Source organism: Myxocyprinus asiaticus, chromosome 4, assembly GCF_019703515.2.
Source record: "Myxocyprinus asiaticus isolate MX2 ecotype Aquarium Trade chromosome 4, UBuf_Myxa_2, whole genome shotgun sequence".
Classification (NCBI taxonomy): Eukaryota; Metazoa; Chordata; class Actinopteri; order Cypriniformes; family Catostomidae; genus Myxocyprinus; species Myxocyprinus asiaticus.
The window spans coordinates 33199435-33215236 of record NC_059347.1 but is presented as its reverse complement, the minus strand read 5'-3'; the positions used below and the strand labels follow the sequence as shown (position 1 = coordinate 33215236).

The following is a 15802-nucleotide window of genomic DNA, read 5'->3' as shown; positions in this document are numbered from 1 at the left end:
AAAAGACATTTACGTGCTCAAGCTGACGCCCCTGAGCAGCAGGCTGCAAGCCAGGGAGCCGACTTGGCTGGAGAAGTGAGGGAAATTTGGCGAGAATTGTTGAAAATGTCGGCTGACTTGGAAGATCTTGCTGTAATATGTCAATCAATCACTGCCATGCAGACAAAATTCACTGAGGTGGTTACAAGAGTGGGGGATGTCGAGAAATGTATCGATTATCTGGAGTCATCGGAGAGGGAATTAGCTGCTAATCTGCTAGCGACCAAGGTGGATTTGGAGCGTGTCTGGGAGAAGTTGGAGGACTTGGAGAATCGTAACCGGTGGAATAACGTCTGAATTGTTGGAATTCCTGAGGACAAAGAAGGCCGGGATATAGTGAAATTCTTGGACGGGCTCTTCCCGAGTCTGCTCGACATAACAGGTCATAAGCTGGAAATTGAGTGAGCTCACAGGGTTCCGGCTCGGCAATCCATTGAGGGAGACAGGCCCCGATCAATTCTGGCCAAATTTCTGAGATCATCCGATAAAGATCTCATGTTACGCGAGGCGAGGAATAAAGGAAGGCTTTCTTGGAAGAACCACAGCATTTTCTTGTCCCCAGACTTTGTGAATTCAACAGGAGAGAAACGTGATCGATTCAAGGAATGCAAGAAACTCTTAAATCAACGGAAGGCCGCTTTTGCACTGATTTTCCCGGCCAAATTGGGAATAGATGCTAAGGATGGCAGCAAAATATTTACCCAAATATTTGTCCCCAGCAAGTGATGTCCTTCATAAAGTCAATGGACTGAGTAAGTTATTTTGTGGTACTCACATTGCAGCCAAGTGGACCGACTCACTGAACATTCACTTGAACGTCCGAGGAAACTGAGCGCCTTTTTTGTTTCTTTTTTGTGCTGGTTCCGCCTAGCAGCTGGAGTTGTTTTGTGTAGTAGCACTCCTTCGGGTCAGTGTTGTGGATGAATCTGCACGTTCTTTGTGCTTATTTCTCCTATTGGTTGGAGTTTGTTTTGTGGAGTATTTCTTGCAGGACATTGGAGTGTCTGGGTCATTTGTTGCACTCATGTAGCAGTCGAATGAGCCGGCTCACTGAACATTCGTTTGACTGCCTGAGGAAACTGAACGGCCTTTTTTTTTTTTTTTGCTGGTTCTGCTAGTGGCTGGAGCTTTATTTGTAGAGGAACACACTTTCGGGACAGTTGTGTGGATGAATCTACATGTTCTTTGTGTTTATTCTGCCTATTGGCTGGAGTTTGTTTTATAGATTATCTTCTGTTGGGTAATTCTGTCTCACAAAATTTGTATAGAAACACCGGACTTGAGCAATCCGACGGCAAAGTTGTCAAGGGGGCTCTCGTAGGCGTACATGGGCTGTTTGAGTTTAAAGGGATGGACGCCAGTTGGCACTGTCATGTGCGGGGTTAATGTGCACGTTTTTCTTTTGGTTTGGGGGGAAGTTTGGGGTTTGATTGTTGCACTAATGTTGGAATGTGGTCTTATAATTGTATTTTTGACACACAATCTATTTTTTTTTAATATGTCAAAATGTCAAATGTTAATATGAGTGGATTGTCTCTCTCCACGTGGAATGTGAATGGGTTGGGGCACCCCATAAAAAGAAGGAAGGTTATTTCTCTTCTTACATGTAAGAAATATGATATATTGTTTCGTCAAGAAACGCATCTTTCCACGCAGGAAGCTGAAAAATTTGGTAAGCTATGGGGTGGACATGTTTTCTTTAGTGCTGGCTCAAGTAAGAGCAGGGGAGTCATTACACTGATAAGTAAGCATCTACAATTCAAATGTCTCAAACAGATTAACCCTCAGGGGTCGATGGACGTGCTGGCAGGATTTTTTCCTCATAACAGCGGAAACAGCTTAAAATACTCCGTCATTTTTGGGCATACAGATAAGTGTAAGACATCATTAGAGACTATAAAGGGTCTACTTCTATTTGTGTGCACTCACAATAACAACAAAACCTTGTGCTTTTGTAAAATAAAGAAAATAAATAGGGTGTGCTTTCAGCCGTCTCTGTCTTCGCGAGCATCTTTCTGAAACACGTCACAAAAATGAACTGAAACTCCGCAAATACTTATCAGACAAATATGAAACATATGTCTAAAGAAAGCTTAAAATATCTACTTTTAAATAAAACAATTCAAATTTAAAACAAATATTCTCCTGCAATGTAATCTGTATGAAACAAAGCGATGTACAGTTTCTCCTAGCTCAGCTAATTATCGCTAATGTGATCACACCCATGGGCAGAGGGCGCTATTCATACAGTAATGTGCCGAGACGATCAATGCAAATGGTAAACGCCCCCAACAATGCCTTAAAAAGCATCAAGTTCATCATCAGATTCATTTACTTTCCTGCGCGTTTGGAAGATGGCATGCTACACAGGTGAGGAAGCTCTACAGATGGTCCTGGATAGTGATGAAGAGTTCACATTTTCCTCAGAAGAAGAGCGGGACTCCAACGAGGAACGTTTGCATTTTGAAGAGCGACTTGATCCAGCCGAGGATACAATTTTGGATGAGTAAGTCATTTAGTTTTACATACATTAGTTGACATGCTATTTTATATAAACATGTACATATTTTACTAGTTGGACTATTTCCAAACTTGCCAGCCAGGATTCAGAGTATTGAAATTTGAAATATGTCCTAATAGGCAAGTTTTAGTTACATTTAAATGTTGTTTCGGCTAAAGGAGGTATTTAAATTGTATGCTGTATGATATAAATATGATATGTAATATGATATACAAATAATATGAATGTTTAGATTATATTTTTACTAGTGTTTATGCTGCCTCATTTTCATCAACAAAGCTTGTGCTTGCAAATATCTGTTCAGGTGTAAATGTGTAAAATGTGATGTAAATATGCCCATATTAGAAAATCAGCATATTAGAATGATTTCTGAAGGATCATGTGACACTGAAGACTGCAGTAATGATGCTGAAAATTCAGCTTTGATCACAGGAATAAATTGCATTTTACAATATATTAAAATAGAAAAGTTATTTTACATTGTAAAAACATTTCACAATATCACTGTTTTTGCTGTATTTTGGATCAAATAAATACAGCCTTGGTGAGCAGAAGAGACTTCTTTTAAAAACATTAAAAAATCTTACAGATCTAAAACTTTTAAACGGTAGTGTAGGTCTAAAGTTTTTAAGTAAAGTCTTTATATAAAGAAAATGTATAATCAGATTACTTCTTTTAACTTAAACTTGATTTTGTGAAGGGGAGATTTGGGGAGGGGTCTTTGTCTCCTCAGGTGTGAATCACATCAATATTCATGATCATCCACGCCTCCTCGCATATGGCCTTTCTAACACTAAAAGTGTCTTACAAAAGTTAAATGACTATATTGTTTTGTATGAATGAGTGATCAGGGTGGTTTTCACATAATTTTGTAGCAAAACTCTAGGCTACAAGATCCAGTTCTCAAAAGTCTTGTGAACAAATGTTTAGTATGTGTTATATGGCCTTATTTCAGTGACTTAAAATTTTAGTTTTTTCAAAAACCACGCATAAATGTTATTTTCTCAAAAATACAAACATGTACATACATTGTTGTTCACATATTATTGTAGCCCAGTTTGTGCTGAATACAGTGTTATCAGACTTTAGCCATTAATATGTTTTTAAGCAACTGAAAAAAGCACAAATGTCAAGGCATGTCAAAACTTCTCCAGGGCCCAAAACACCCTCAGACCCCAGAGGGTTAAAGATAAATTAGGAAGAGTCATTATTGTTTTAGCAGAAATTCAGGGGCAAAGGTTGATTTTGGCTAATATTTACGCACTTAACGCTGATGATCAGGGCTTTTTTATAGATCTTGAAGGGATGTTGCAAGCTGCTGGCACCCCTCATGATATAATATTGGGAGAAGACTTTAAACTTTTGATGGACTCAGTCCTTGATCATAGTGAAACAAAAGTGTGTAAACCCCCTAGAGCAACACTGATGGTTCAAAGGATGTGTAAAAATCTTGGTCTTACAGATATTTGGAGACTTTTGAAACCATCTGGTAGGGACTATTCATTTTTTTTCATCAGTCCATAAGATTTATTCTAGAATAGATTTTTTTTTTAATATATCTAAGTCTCTCATTTCATCTGTTGTCGATTGCTCAATTGGAAACATTTTAGTCTCAGATCACACCCTGGTGAGTTTAAAGGTGTTGCCACATACAGAGAAAAATAAATCATATAGTTGCCACTTTGATGTATCCCTTTTGCAAAATCCTGAATTCCAACAAATGTTAAAGGCTGAAATCAATGTTTATATGGAGACCAACTGGTCCTCAGTATACTCTGTGGGCATGGCTTGGGAGGCACTTAAGGTGGTTCTTAGGGGTCGGATCATACAGTATGCCTCATTCACCAAAAAATCTAAAGCATGAGAACTCGTGGAGTTGGAAGGGAATATTAAAAGTGCAGAGGCAGAGCTGATGCACCGAATGTCGTCTGATGTCCTCAGAGAACTGACCCTATTGAAATACAGATATAATACTATTTTGTCATGGAAGATGGAGTTTTGGCTATTCAGGGCAAGACAGTCATACTTTGAGTAGGGAGACAAAGCAGAAAAGCTTTTGGCTAGATACATAAAGCAGAGAGAGTCTTTTTCTACCATTCCCTCAGTGAAATCTGCTGGTGGAAAAATATTTACCTCAGCCATTGATATTAATAATGCTTTTAAAGAATTCTATCTTAATCTCTACAGTTTCACGTCTTCGTTTACTGATGAAGATATTAGAAACTTTGTGGAACCATTTGAACTCCCTAAACTGACGACTGAGCAAATAAATTCTCTTCATTCTGAGATAATCTTGGAGGAGCTTGGCGAGGTAATTAATGCCTTGCCTACAGGCAAGGCTCTGGGGCCAGACGGCTTTGCCGCTGAATTTTTTAGATCTTATGCTACAGAACTGGCTCCACTTTTGTTAGAAGTTTATACGGAATCATTAAAGAATGGAAAGCTTCCACCAACCATGACACAAGCCCGGATCAGTCTGATTCTTAAAAAGGACAAAGATCCAAGCAAGTGTATGAGTTACCGTCCAATTTCCCTGATCCAGCTAGAGGTAAAAATATTGTCAAAAATTTTGGCTAACTGATTATGACATCTCTTATACATATAGATCAGGTGGGGTTTATTCGAGACCACAGCTCTTCTGATAACATTAGGCGTTTCATCAATATCATGTGGTCAGTGGCCACATCAGACTCCAATTGCTGCCATCTCACTTGATGCTGAAAAGGCATTTGATATGGTTGTTGGGCCTCATGTATTCAGATAGAAGACAAAGGCAGGCCTAACACAGTCGTAAAAACATAACTTAAGCCCACACCTTCTAAGTCGTAAATCTTACTGATAAAAATCGCGCCAAAATCAAACAAAGGGAGTCCAAAACAGACTACAGATCCAGGAAGCCTTGCCCTCTAAAGGATCGAGCTCTCAACTCCTATTGGATGAGGCACACAACAGAACGTCCCTCAAACATGACATCATCAGGACTTCAAATAATTCTGAAATGCTTCCAAAGTGGCTTCCAGCGACTTAGTTCACCGAATACGGACGTAGCTTTTTGCTGCTCTCCGGTGCAGCCTCGTGGCATAAGGAAGTAATGTCCGACTTGAAACTGTAGCCATACAATCTCCATCTCGCTGGACGAGTTGAGATTACTCTGTGTTCAACCGAACACTCTAACGGATCCGAAGGAGACCGCCGAGCAATTCGCATCTTCATCCGTTGGCCTACAGATTAAAGATTTCTCTTCCATCTTCAATCAAGTCGACATTTCTGAGTTCTCCGCCAGCCCGCCGAGCCCGCCGAGAATCAACAGCCGTACCACCCTCAGAGAATCAACAGCCGTACCGGCCGCCGACAATCAACAGCCATACCGCCCGCCGACAGCGCGAGGAAACGACCTCTCATCATCACACGAGCCTCAAGGAACCGGGTCAAAGTTAAAGGACGGAGGAAAACACATTCTACCTGTGTCCTCATGCGATTCAAGTAAGAGGTTACGTCTGGGCAGAGATAGAATATTATAGCGTGTTATTCTTGTGTTTCAAGGTTTTTGCTTGTATAGTTTACGGACCGCCATGTCCGCTCATTATTAATACTCAGGGTATTAATTATCACAAATTTGTTTTGCTGTATTGTGGTCCAACCAAATTGGACTGTTGTGCATTTTCGCCATCGCGGGTGAGACAGCAAACTGAGTTCATCCATTAAAGAGTCAAATAACAAGGGACTTTTACGAGCCCCGCTCGTAAAACCGCGTCTCTGAGTGATGAACACGGCTGCTTTATCTCCAGCTATTGTGAAATCAGCTTTCGGGCTGTCACTTAATAATCTCTCTCTCTCTCTCTCTCACTAACCACACTGACACACACACACCTTATGTGTTATAGGATTATTTTTATTTCCATATCTAATCATATCACTGTTTAGTTTGTAGTTGTAAGTCGGAAGTTTATTGACTGCATTGTATTAATTATTAATTGATATTACTGCATAAATAAACTTTGTTTATATTACAAAGAGAAGTGTTTTGGTTTGTCTTGCATACGCCTGTGTCGTGCTGACGGGATGTCAGTGCTCGGATTCAAACCTTCATTCATTGTGTTTTTTCCCGAAAATCGATATTCTTCGGATGTCGATTTTCCTAAGAAAACAATCTAATATTGAGACTGTTTTAATATTCGGTTATTAGTCCCTGATTTCAGGGTGGTGCCCCGTCAATGTTAATCCTTATTAATATTCCATTAATTTTTGATAATTGATAATTATCTTTGATTGAATTTGAATGATCAATAAGCTAGTGTTAATTTTAATGTTTCATCGATGTTAACAATTAACGATTATCTTTGATAAGTGTTGATTTTAAAGGATTAAAAAAAACTAACATTGATTCTCATCAATGTTCTATTGATTTTTAGAATTAATAATTATCTTTGATAATTATTAATTATTGCTAATAACCAAACCCGCTCCTAAACGTAGCGCACTACATTTACTGGAGTCCCATATGAGGTTTTAATGAGTTAGATACAATTAATTAATTTAAACATTGATTAATAACTACAGAAATAATTATTAATTATTTCTGATAGTAACACTGATCTAAACAACCAGTAAAGCCCTACATGGTAGAATGGGATTATCTTTTTAAGATTTTGGAAATATATGGGTTCGGGAATACTTTAATTGGATGGATTAAGTAACTTTATAGACACCCGGTAGTGACGGTACAAACAAATGGATTAATTTCAGATTATTTTACTCTGGATATTTGACTCTTTCCCCATTATTGTTCTGTCTTGCACTGGAACCATTAGCAGCCACGATAAGAAAGGAAGATGATTTTCCAGGGGTGGTGGCAGGAGGTATGGCGCATAAGCTTTTGCTTTATGCAGATGATATTTTATTATTCATCTCCGACCCCACTAGACCTATGCCTTGCCTCCACAGAATTATTAATTCCTTTTCTAATTTCTCGGGATACAGAGTCAGTTGGTCTAAATCCGAAGCTTTGGCTCTGACAGCGTACTGCCCAGTAACGGCTTTTCAGCCAGGCGCCTTCCAGTGGCCCAAACAGGGCATTAAGTATTTGGGTATTTTATTCCCAGCAAATTTGTGTGATTTAGTTAGAGTTAATTTTGACCTCTTAATAAAAAGGTTTTGTGGGCGATGTGGGCAGGTGGGCTTCATTACATTTATCTATGATTGAGAAGGTTAATGTTATTAAAATGAATTGTATTCCAAAATTCAAATATCTGCTACAATCTCTCCCTGTAGATGTCCCCCTCTCTTATTTCAAGCAATTTGATAGCATAGCGAAGTCCTTCATTTGTAATGGTATGCGTACCAGATTACATTTCAATAAGTTACATAGGCCGATTGTCAAAGGTGAGCTAGGCCTACCCAAGATTTTGTTTTATTATTATGCATTCGGTCTCAGACATTTGGCTCACTGGTCACTTCCACCTGAGAGAGGCTCTCCCTAGTTTTGTATTGAACATGAAGTTCTTGCCCCTATTTCGCATTTGCACTCGGTGTGGACAAAAGTGTCCAGAGTGTTTAATTTGGACATTTATTTAAATGTTGCCTTGAGCATATGGCTGAACCCAAATTTATGTATTAATAAGTCCCCTTTCTGCTGGTCAGAGTGGATTGTGAGGGAGGTCAATACACTCGGTGACCTATAAGAGAGTGGGGTGTTGAGATCCATTGAATATTTGGTTCAACATTTTGGGATTCCCAGATCTCAGTTCTTTAGGTATTTACAGCTGTGCCATCTGTTCTGTACTATTTTTGGGAATAGCATACATCCCCCCCTAAAGTGGAAGATACTCTGAGAGTGGTGATTACTGCTTTTGGAAAAGGTCATGAGACATCAGTGTATTACTCCTTGTTAATTCAGAGTCTGGGGGACGGAGCATTAACTTCTATCAAGAGATTATGGGAGAAAGATTTAAAGTTGGTATTGGAGGAGGGAGTGTGGGCAAGGATTCTAAAAAACGTCAAGTCTGTATATAGAGAAGCAAGGGTGTGCCTTATGCAATTCAAGATTTTACATAGATTCTACTGGACCCCCTCTAGATTGTATAGGCTTGGTCTTAAAGACACACCCACCTGCTGGCAATGGCAATCAGAAGATGGAGACATAACCCATGTTTTTTGGTGGTGTGTTAAGATCCAAGAATTTTGGTTGAAGGTTCAGAGTTTTATGTGTGACGTATTGGGCACTCAAATTTCATTTTGCCCCAGAGTTTGTATTTTAGGCGATGGGGCGGTTATCAATATAGGGGACAAATACATAAAAAATTGGGTCCTGACCAGTGTTATGATAGGTAGACAGATTATTTTAAGGGGATGGAAATCGGCTGGAGCACCCTCATTTCAGATGCGGAGATGGGGAGGGTGGCAGCTTTCCAGGAGGTGTCATATAGAAGGCTGGGGATCTGGGAAGCGTTTGATGGGAAATGGGGCAGTTATTTGGCGTTTTTGGGGGACTCTCAGGGTATAGTTTTAAATGTGTATGATTATTATATATTATATATATATATATATATATATATATATATATATATATATATATACACTACCGGTCAAACGTTTTGAAACACTTATTCTTTATTACAATTTTTTTTTTTTTTTTTTTTTTTTTTTCACATTTTAGAATAATAGTAAAGTCATCAAAACTATGGAATAACATAAATGGAACTATGGGAATTATGTTGTGACTAAACAAAATCCAAAATAAATCAAAACTTTGTTATATTTTAGCATTTGCCTAGAATTTGCAGACATGTACTCTTGACATTTTCTCAACAAACTTCTTAAGGTATCACCCTGGGATGCTTTTTAAACAGAATTGAAGGAGTTCCCATCTATGTTGGGCACTTATTGGCTGCTTTTCTTTATTATTTGGTCCAAGTCATCAATTTCATAAACTTTTTTTTTAAATTAAATTTTAGTTTTATAATGAAATAAATTAATATGGTGGCACAATCATATTTTGTCTACAAAACTAATTTCAAACATTTAAGCATACGCCTTCAGATCAAAAGATTTTTAAGATCATGAGAAACATTTCAGTCAAATGTTTCAAAACTTTTGATGGGTAGTGTGTGGTGTTCACCTTCAGATAGTCTTTCCTCAGGTACTTGTTTCTTCTGCGATCCTCATTCTGGTTGAGTACAGGAGGAACCTCTGGCCATCTTGGTTCCGAATCACTGCTCTCCGATTTCAAACTTCCATCAAACGAGCAAGAAGAAGAAGGCTGAGGGACAAATCACAATATTACATTGGATGGTTGTGTGTTTACTGTGCAAATGCTTCTTAATGGTTAAAATGATGCGGGGATAGAGAAATGAGTAAGGATGAGGAAAAATTTAATAAAATGAAGAGTGACCTCAGAGAAAGCTGCATCTTCATCAGTGAGATCAGTCTCCTTCAGAAATAGAGAAAAATAAAATATAAAAGAACAAAATAAGAGTAATAATGGAATTCAGAGAAAACACACAGATGAGTGAACAAATCAGAAACCAGACAACACGCTGAGGAATGGACAAAAGAATCACTGTCTTACATTTAACTACAAACAGAGCTGTTGTATCCTGTCAGAAACATGACTAAGCCAGTCCCTATTATTCAACACTTAATGCATGTTAATCCCTCATCATTCACTGTGACTTCAGATTTTTACATTGCAAATGCTGCTATTATATTCTGATATAAATCAAAGGGAGATGTAAGGGTATGTTAAAATAAGCAATTCAGGAAGGGTTGTGTGATTGTGGGTTCAAATTTGTATGTACTGTATATTATTATGACGAGGAGGAGGGTTTGGCCAGGCCGTGAGTGCGCATGGCCGGCCCCCAATTGGGCTAATCAGCCGAGGAGAGGGATAGAGCCGAGCCGGATGTGGCACTTCGGGAGAGAGAGAGCCACATGCAGCTTCAGTGTGTGTATTTGTGTTTGTGTCTTTTTGTTTAAGTTTTCATTAAAATATTACTTTGATGCTTCGTCCGGTTCCCGCCTCCTCCTTGCCCGTCCTTATACTGTTACATTGGTGACAAAACCCAGGACTTTGGAGGACCACGCCGCTATGGAATCTTCACCACTGGGCGCCTCGCTAGCATCCAGCAGACACGGCACCATGCCCTCATCGAGTTACGCCTGGAGCAGGAACAGTGATTTCAACACTTGCTCCAGGCCCAAGCCGAGGACTGGCAGATATTCCAGAGCCTGATCAAAAGAGCCCACTTCCCCTGTCACCCTTATGAAGCTGGGGCCAAATGATGATCCGGAGGCCTACCTCGACTTGTTCGAGAAGACTGCAGAGGTGTGGAAGTTGCCACTACTCTCCGGGGAGGGGCAGCTAGCAACCCAACAACTTCTCGCCGCCAGCCTCCTCAATTACCCGGATCTTAAGAAAACCATCCTGCAGCGGGTCGGCCGTAGTCCGGGACATAATCGCCAGCGGTTCTGATCCCTGAGATTCGGGAGGCATAGCCGAATGTTTGCCTTTGTCCAACAGCTCTGGGATGCTTGCCGGAAATGGTTTCGCCATGGACATTATCGACCTGGTGGTACTGGAGCATTTCATCACCAAGCTCCCTTGTTGGAAGAGGCCGTCCAGCTGGCAGAGGACTACATGGCGGCATTTCCAGGAGGCAGTGAAGCAGACTCTCTTTCTCTCTCCTGCATCCCCCCCCTCGCCCTTCCCCTTCCCGTCCTGTTCCTGCTCCCCGGAGGTGGAGAGGAACCCCTCCCAAACCTTATCCCCAGACTAAGGGGTCCTTCCCCGTGTCTCCCTCTTCTCCTGTCCCGGAGGCTCTCCTTCCCAGGTTGGCGGGTCAACCCCCACGAGTAATGTAGGGAGGCCTGGGCCGGTCTGCTGGGGCTGCGGGGAAGCCAGACACTTCCAGGATCAGTGCTTGGCGATGGATGTGGTGACACTGGTCCGGATCCCTGACGCTCCGCAGGCCGCCCCCGATCGGGCAGGGGCGTATCATGTACCGATAAGTCTAAAAGGGGATACATACCAAGCTTTGGTGGATTCAGGCTTTTCTCAAACCTCCATTCACCAACGCTTGGTGCAGGACGGGGCATTGGGCACAAATAAACAGGTAAGTGTGTGGTGTGTGCATGGGGATATTAACAGGTATCCAGTGGTTACTATTGAGATACTATTCAGGGGAAAAAGCATAGAGTAGAGGCCACGGTTAATTCCCACCTCACCCACCTCCTATAAAATGTTATCTCTGTGTGTGACGTGCGATACTATAGCTGGAGAGGCGGTGCCAGGGCCGTCTACGTCTGCTCCGCATCATGATGACGCAGGGGAGAGGGTTCGAGTACTCAGGGGATTCCATGAGGAGGATTTCCATCTGGAGCAGTCACGTGATGAGTCTCTCAAGCACGCGTTTGACCAAGTGAAAGTAATTGATGGTCAACAACTCCAGTCTGATATGTCCGGCCTAAAAATACCCGTATTTTTCTATTACCAAAGATAGGTTGTATTGAGTGATGCAGGACACTCAGACGAAAGAAAATACAACCCAATTGTTAGTACCGAAGAGCCGTTGGGAAACCCTCTTTCAGGCGGCTCACCATAATCCAATGGCTGGCCATTTAGGGCACGAGAAACACTCAACCGAATAATGGCCCGTTTTTTACATTCACGGAGACGTTTGCAAATGGTGTGCGGCATGCCGGGAATGTCAGTTGGTGAACCCACCGGCCACACAAAAGCGCCCTTGCGCCCTCATCCGCTAATCGAGGTCCCCTTCGAAAGAATTGGCATGGACCTCGTTGGGCCGTTAGAACAGACTGCACGTGGGCATCGCTTTGTATTAGTTCTGCTGGACTATGCAACGCGATATCTGGAAGAAGTGCCCCTGTGCAACATCTCAGCATGTAGTGTTGCAGAGGCACTCATCAGAATAATCTCCCGGGTGCAGATTCCAAAAGAAATCCTTACTGATCAAGGCACTACCTTTATGTCATGATCACTACGTGAACTGTATGAATTGTTAGGTATTAAATCGATTCGCACCAATGTTTACCACCCACAAACAGATGGGTTGGTGAAACGATTTAATAAAACCTTAAAAAACATGATTCATAAGTTCGTACACGAGGACGCCAGGAATTGGGATAAGTGGCTCGATCCCCTGTTATTTGCAGTATGAGAGGTCTCGCAAGCCTCCACAGGGTTTTCCCCATTCGAGTTACTGTGTGGGCGTCGGCCATGCAGCGTGCTCGACGTCATACGGGAAGCTTAGGAGGAGGGACCTTCAAACAGTAAAATTGAAATCTAGTACGTTCTTGATCTTAGAGCAAAACTCCACACTTTGGGGCGATTAACACAGGAAAATTTGCTCCAAGCTCAGGAATGTCAAAGCCACCTGTACGACAGGGGCACTCGACTACGGGAATTTGCACCGGGAGATAAAGTGCTTGTATTACTGCCCACCTCAAGCTCTAAATTACTCGCCAAGTGGCAAGGGCCCTCTGAGGTCACATGGCGAGTCAGAGATCTCGCTTATGAGGTTAAGCGAATGGATAGGGGTGGGGCACGTCAGGTTTGCCATCTCAACCTCCTAAAAGCATGGAGGAAGGCGGTCCCTGTGGCTCTAGCGACGGTAGTCCCCGAGAGGGCTGAGCTCGGGCCAGAGGTGACGCTCAAACCAAATTAATTCACCCCGGTCCCTTGTGGAGACCACCTCTCACCGTCGCAGCTCACAGACGTGGCCAAGTTGCAAACGGCGGCATATGCTGTATGAGGTCTGATGATTTTGTCCATGAGATGCATATTGAGATGATATTATTATCTATAGTAATGACTGGCAGCGGCATATGCAACACCTGAGGGCTGTCCTGAGATTGCTGCGACAGGCGGGGCTCACAGCCAACCCAAGAAGTGCACAATTGGGTGGGTGGAAGTTCAGTATCTGGGGTTTCACTTGGGCCACGGGCAGGTGCGTCCCCAGGTTGACAAAACCACAGCGATCGCGGCCTGTCCGAGGCCCAAAACCAAAAAGGAGGTGAGACAGTTTCTGGGGCTGGCTGGCTACTACTGAAGGTTTGTGCCTAGTTACTCTGACGTCACCAGCCTGCTGACTGATCTTACTAGAAAGGGGGCCCCCGATCCGGTCCAGTGGACAGAGACGTGCCAACAGGCTTTTCTAAAAATAAAGTCTGAGCTTTGTGGGGGGCCGCTTTTATATGCTCCTGACTTCACTCTCCTGACTTGCAGACAGATGCATCGGACAGGGGGCTGGGGGCAGTGCTCTTGCAGGAGGTGGAGGGGGAGGAGCGACAGGTGCTGTACATTAGTCATAAGCTCTCGCTGAGAGAGACTCAGTACAGCACCGTGGAGAAGGAGTGTCTGGCGATCAAGTGGGTCGTCCTCACCCTCCGCTACTACCTTCAGGTGCGGGCCTTCACCCTGTGTTCAGATCACGCCCCACTCCAATGGCTCCACCGCATGAAGGATACCAATGCGTGGATCAACCATTGGTATTTGTCACTTCAGCCGTTCAAGTTTGAGGTGATCCACAGACCAGGAGCACAGATGGTTGTGGCTGACTTCCTCTCCAGAAATGGGTGGGGGGGGGGGTTAGCAGGCCAGATGTTGCCCTGGCCTGAGTCGGGCAGTGGGGATATGTGGGGATGGGGACGTGGTCGTGTGTCTGTCTGCGGGAGAGAGAGCAATAAGGCATGTCATCTGGGTTGTAATTATCTCTAACACCTGTCTCTTGTTATAGTGATGGCAGAGGGACACTTAAAGGCCACTAGCTCACCAGAGAAGAGGAGAGAGGGAGAGAGAGTATGAGCTTGACATTTACTAATGATCTGACTTTGTGTTCCAGAAGAAGAGTATTTTTGTTATCTGATTGAGTGTAAAGACTGCATTAAGTTACCCTGAACCTGAGGTGAAAGGAAATAAAAACCTTGCCTGCACTGCTTCGTTGCCTCCTGTCCCCTCCATTGCCCAAAAAACTTGTTACAATTATGAACACATTTTTTTGTATCTTTGTACCTGTCCACTCAGGGCAGAGGCTGAGCTGCTTCCCTCATCTAGTGACGCACTGTGAAGAAGATCAGAAAATGACACTGAGTCACACAGACAAAACATACACAATACACACCTACAGTATACATGTGAGGACCTTCAATTGATTTCTATTGTTTGTTTTTTAATTTACCACTCACGAGCATGGCAAAATGTGTGCGCGCACACACACACTGTGAACTTTCCATAGATGTCAATTGCTTTTATACTGAGCTAATGTGATATTCTTTCCAAATTTTCATAAAGACATTATTTAGTATGTTTATTAAGTTTTTCCTTTAAGGGGATCATTGGGTACTCCCCACAATGTAGGTGACTTCAGGTTTTACTAGATTTTACTATTTGCTTTTACTACTATATCCCTAAAATGAGCCAAACAAGTCAGACCTAACAGAATCCACACTACACTTAGCAATAGCCAATCTATGATGAGGGTGGCACTGCACACACACACACACACACACACACACACACACACACACACACACACACACACACACACACACATTAAGATTACGGCTGACTCTTGCAACTGCAGTCTCCTTGCTGATCATGATTTGAAACTTAATTACACTTCTTCCCTTGCTTCATGCATGTGCACAATGCTATACACATGCTCTGCCAGAGATTCTTTTATATACTGAGACACCAGCCTCTGTGGCTCTACCATAGGAGAGAACATAACGGTCAACTTAGATCACATGAGTCTTTTAAGTCAATCAATATAATGGAATGAACCATGTTCAGAGTGTTACGACAGTAAATCACTGTTTGCAGTTACCATATACACCGATCAGCCACAACATTAAAACCACCTGCCTAATATGGTCCCCCTCGTGCCACCAAAACAGCACAAACCCGCATCTCAGAATAGCATTCTGAGATGCTATTCTTCTCACCACAATTGTACAGAGTGGTTATCTGAGTTACTGTAGACTTTATCACCAGTCTGGCCATTCTCTGTTGACCTCTCTCATCAACAAGGCGTTTCCAGGGAGTTGCGTGAAGCCATGCGAGGTTCGGATGTGTGAATGGCGAGCTCTGCACACTTTGCTTGTTTTTAATACTTTTTATGTCATAAACTGGTGAGATCTGATACACCCTGATTCTTAACTGTTTTATGAAGACAATATGTCAAAGAATTCAAAATCCTTGGGCTCTGGAGATATTAAAAGACACTT

General features: G+C 42.3%; 1 protein-coding gene across 7 annotated transcripts in view; it reads right to left on the bottom strand.

Annotated features, from left to right (window-relative positions):
* The window catches only part of lrch2 (leucine-rich repeats and calponin homology (CH) domain containing 2), a 106662-nt gene that overhangs the window by 22931 nt on the left and 67929 nt on the right, over window positions 1-15802 (bottom strand). For 6 of the 7 annotated variants that reach the window (XR_007896068.1, XR_007896067.1, XM_051687494.1 and 3 more), the window contains 3 exons: window positions 14589-14637; window positions 9951-9989; window positions 9678-9818 (listed from right to left, as the gene is read on the bottom strand). Coding sequence is in view for 5 of the 7 variants with exons in the window: in XM_051687494.1 (XP_051543454.1) it covers window positions 9678-9818; window positions 9951-9989; window positions 14589-14637 (229 nt within the window). In the remaining 2 variants the exon portion in view is untranslated. The remainder of the gene's footprint in view (window positions 1-9677; window positions 9819-9950; window positions 9990-14588; window positions 14638-15802) is intronic. The other variant, XM_051687510.1, reaches the window with a different exon arrangement.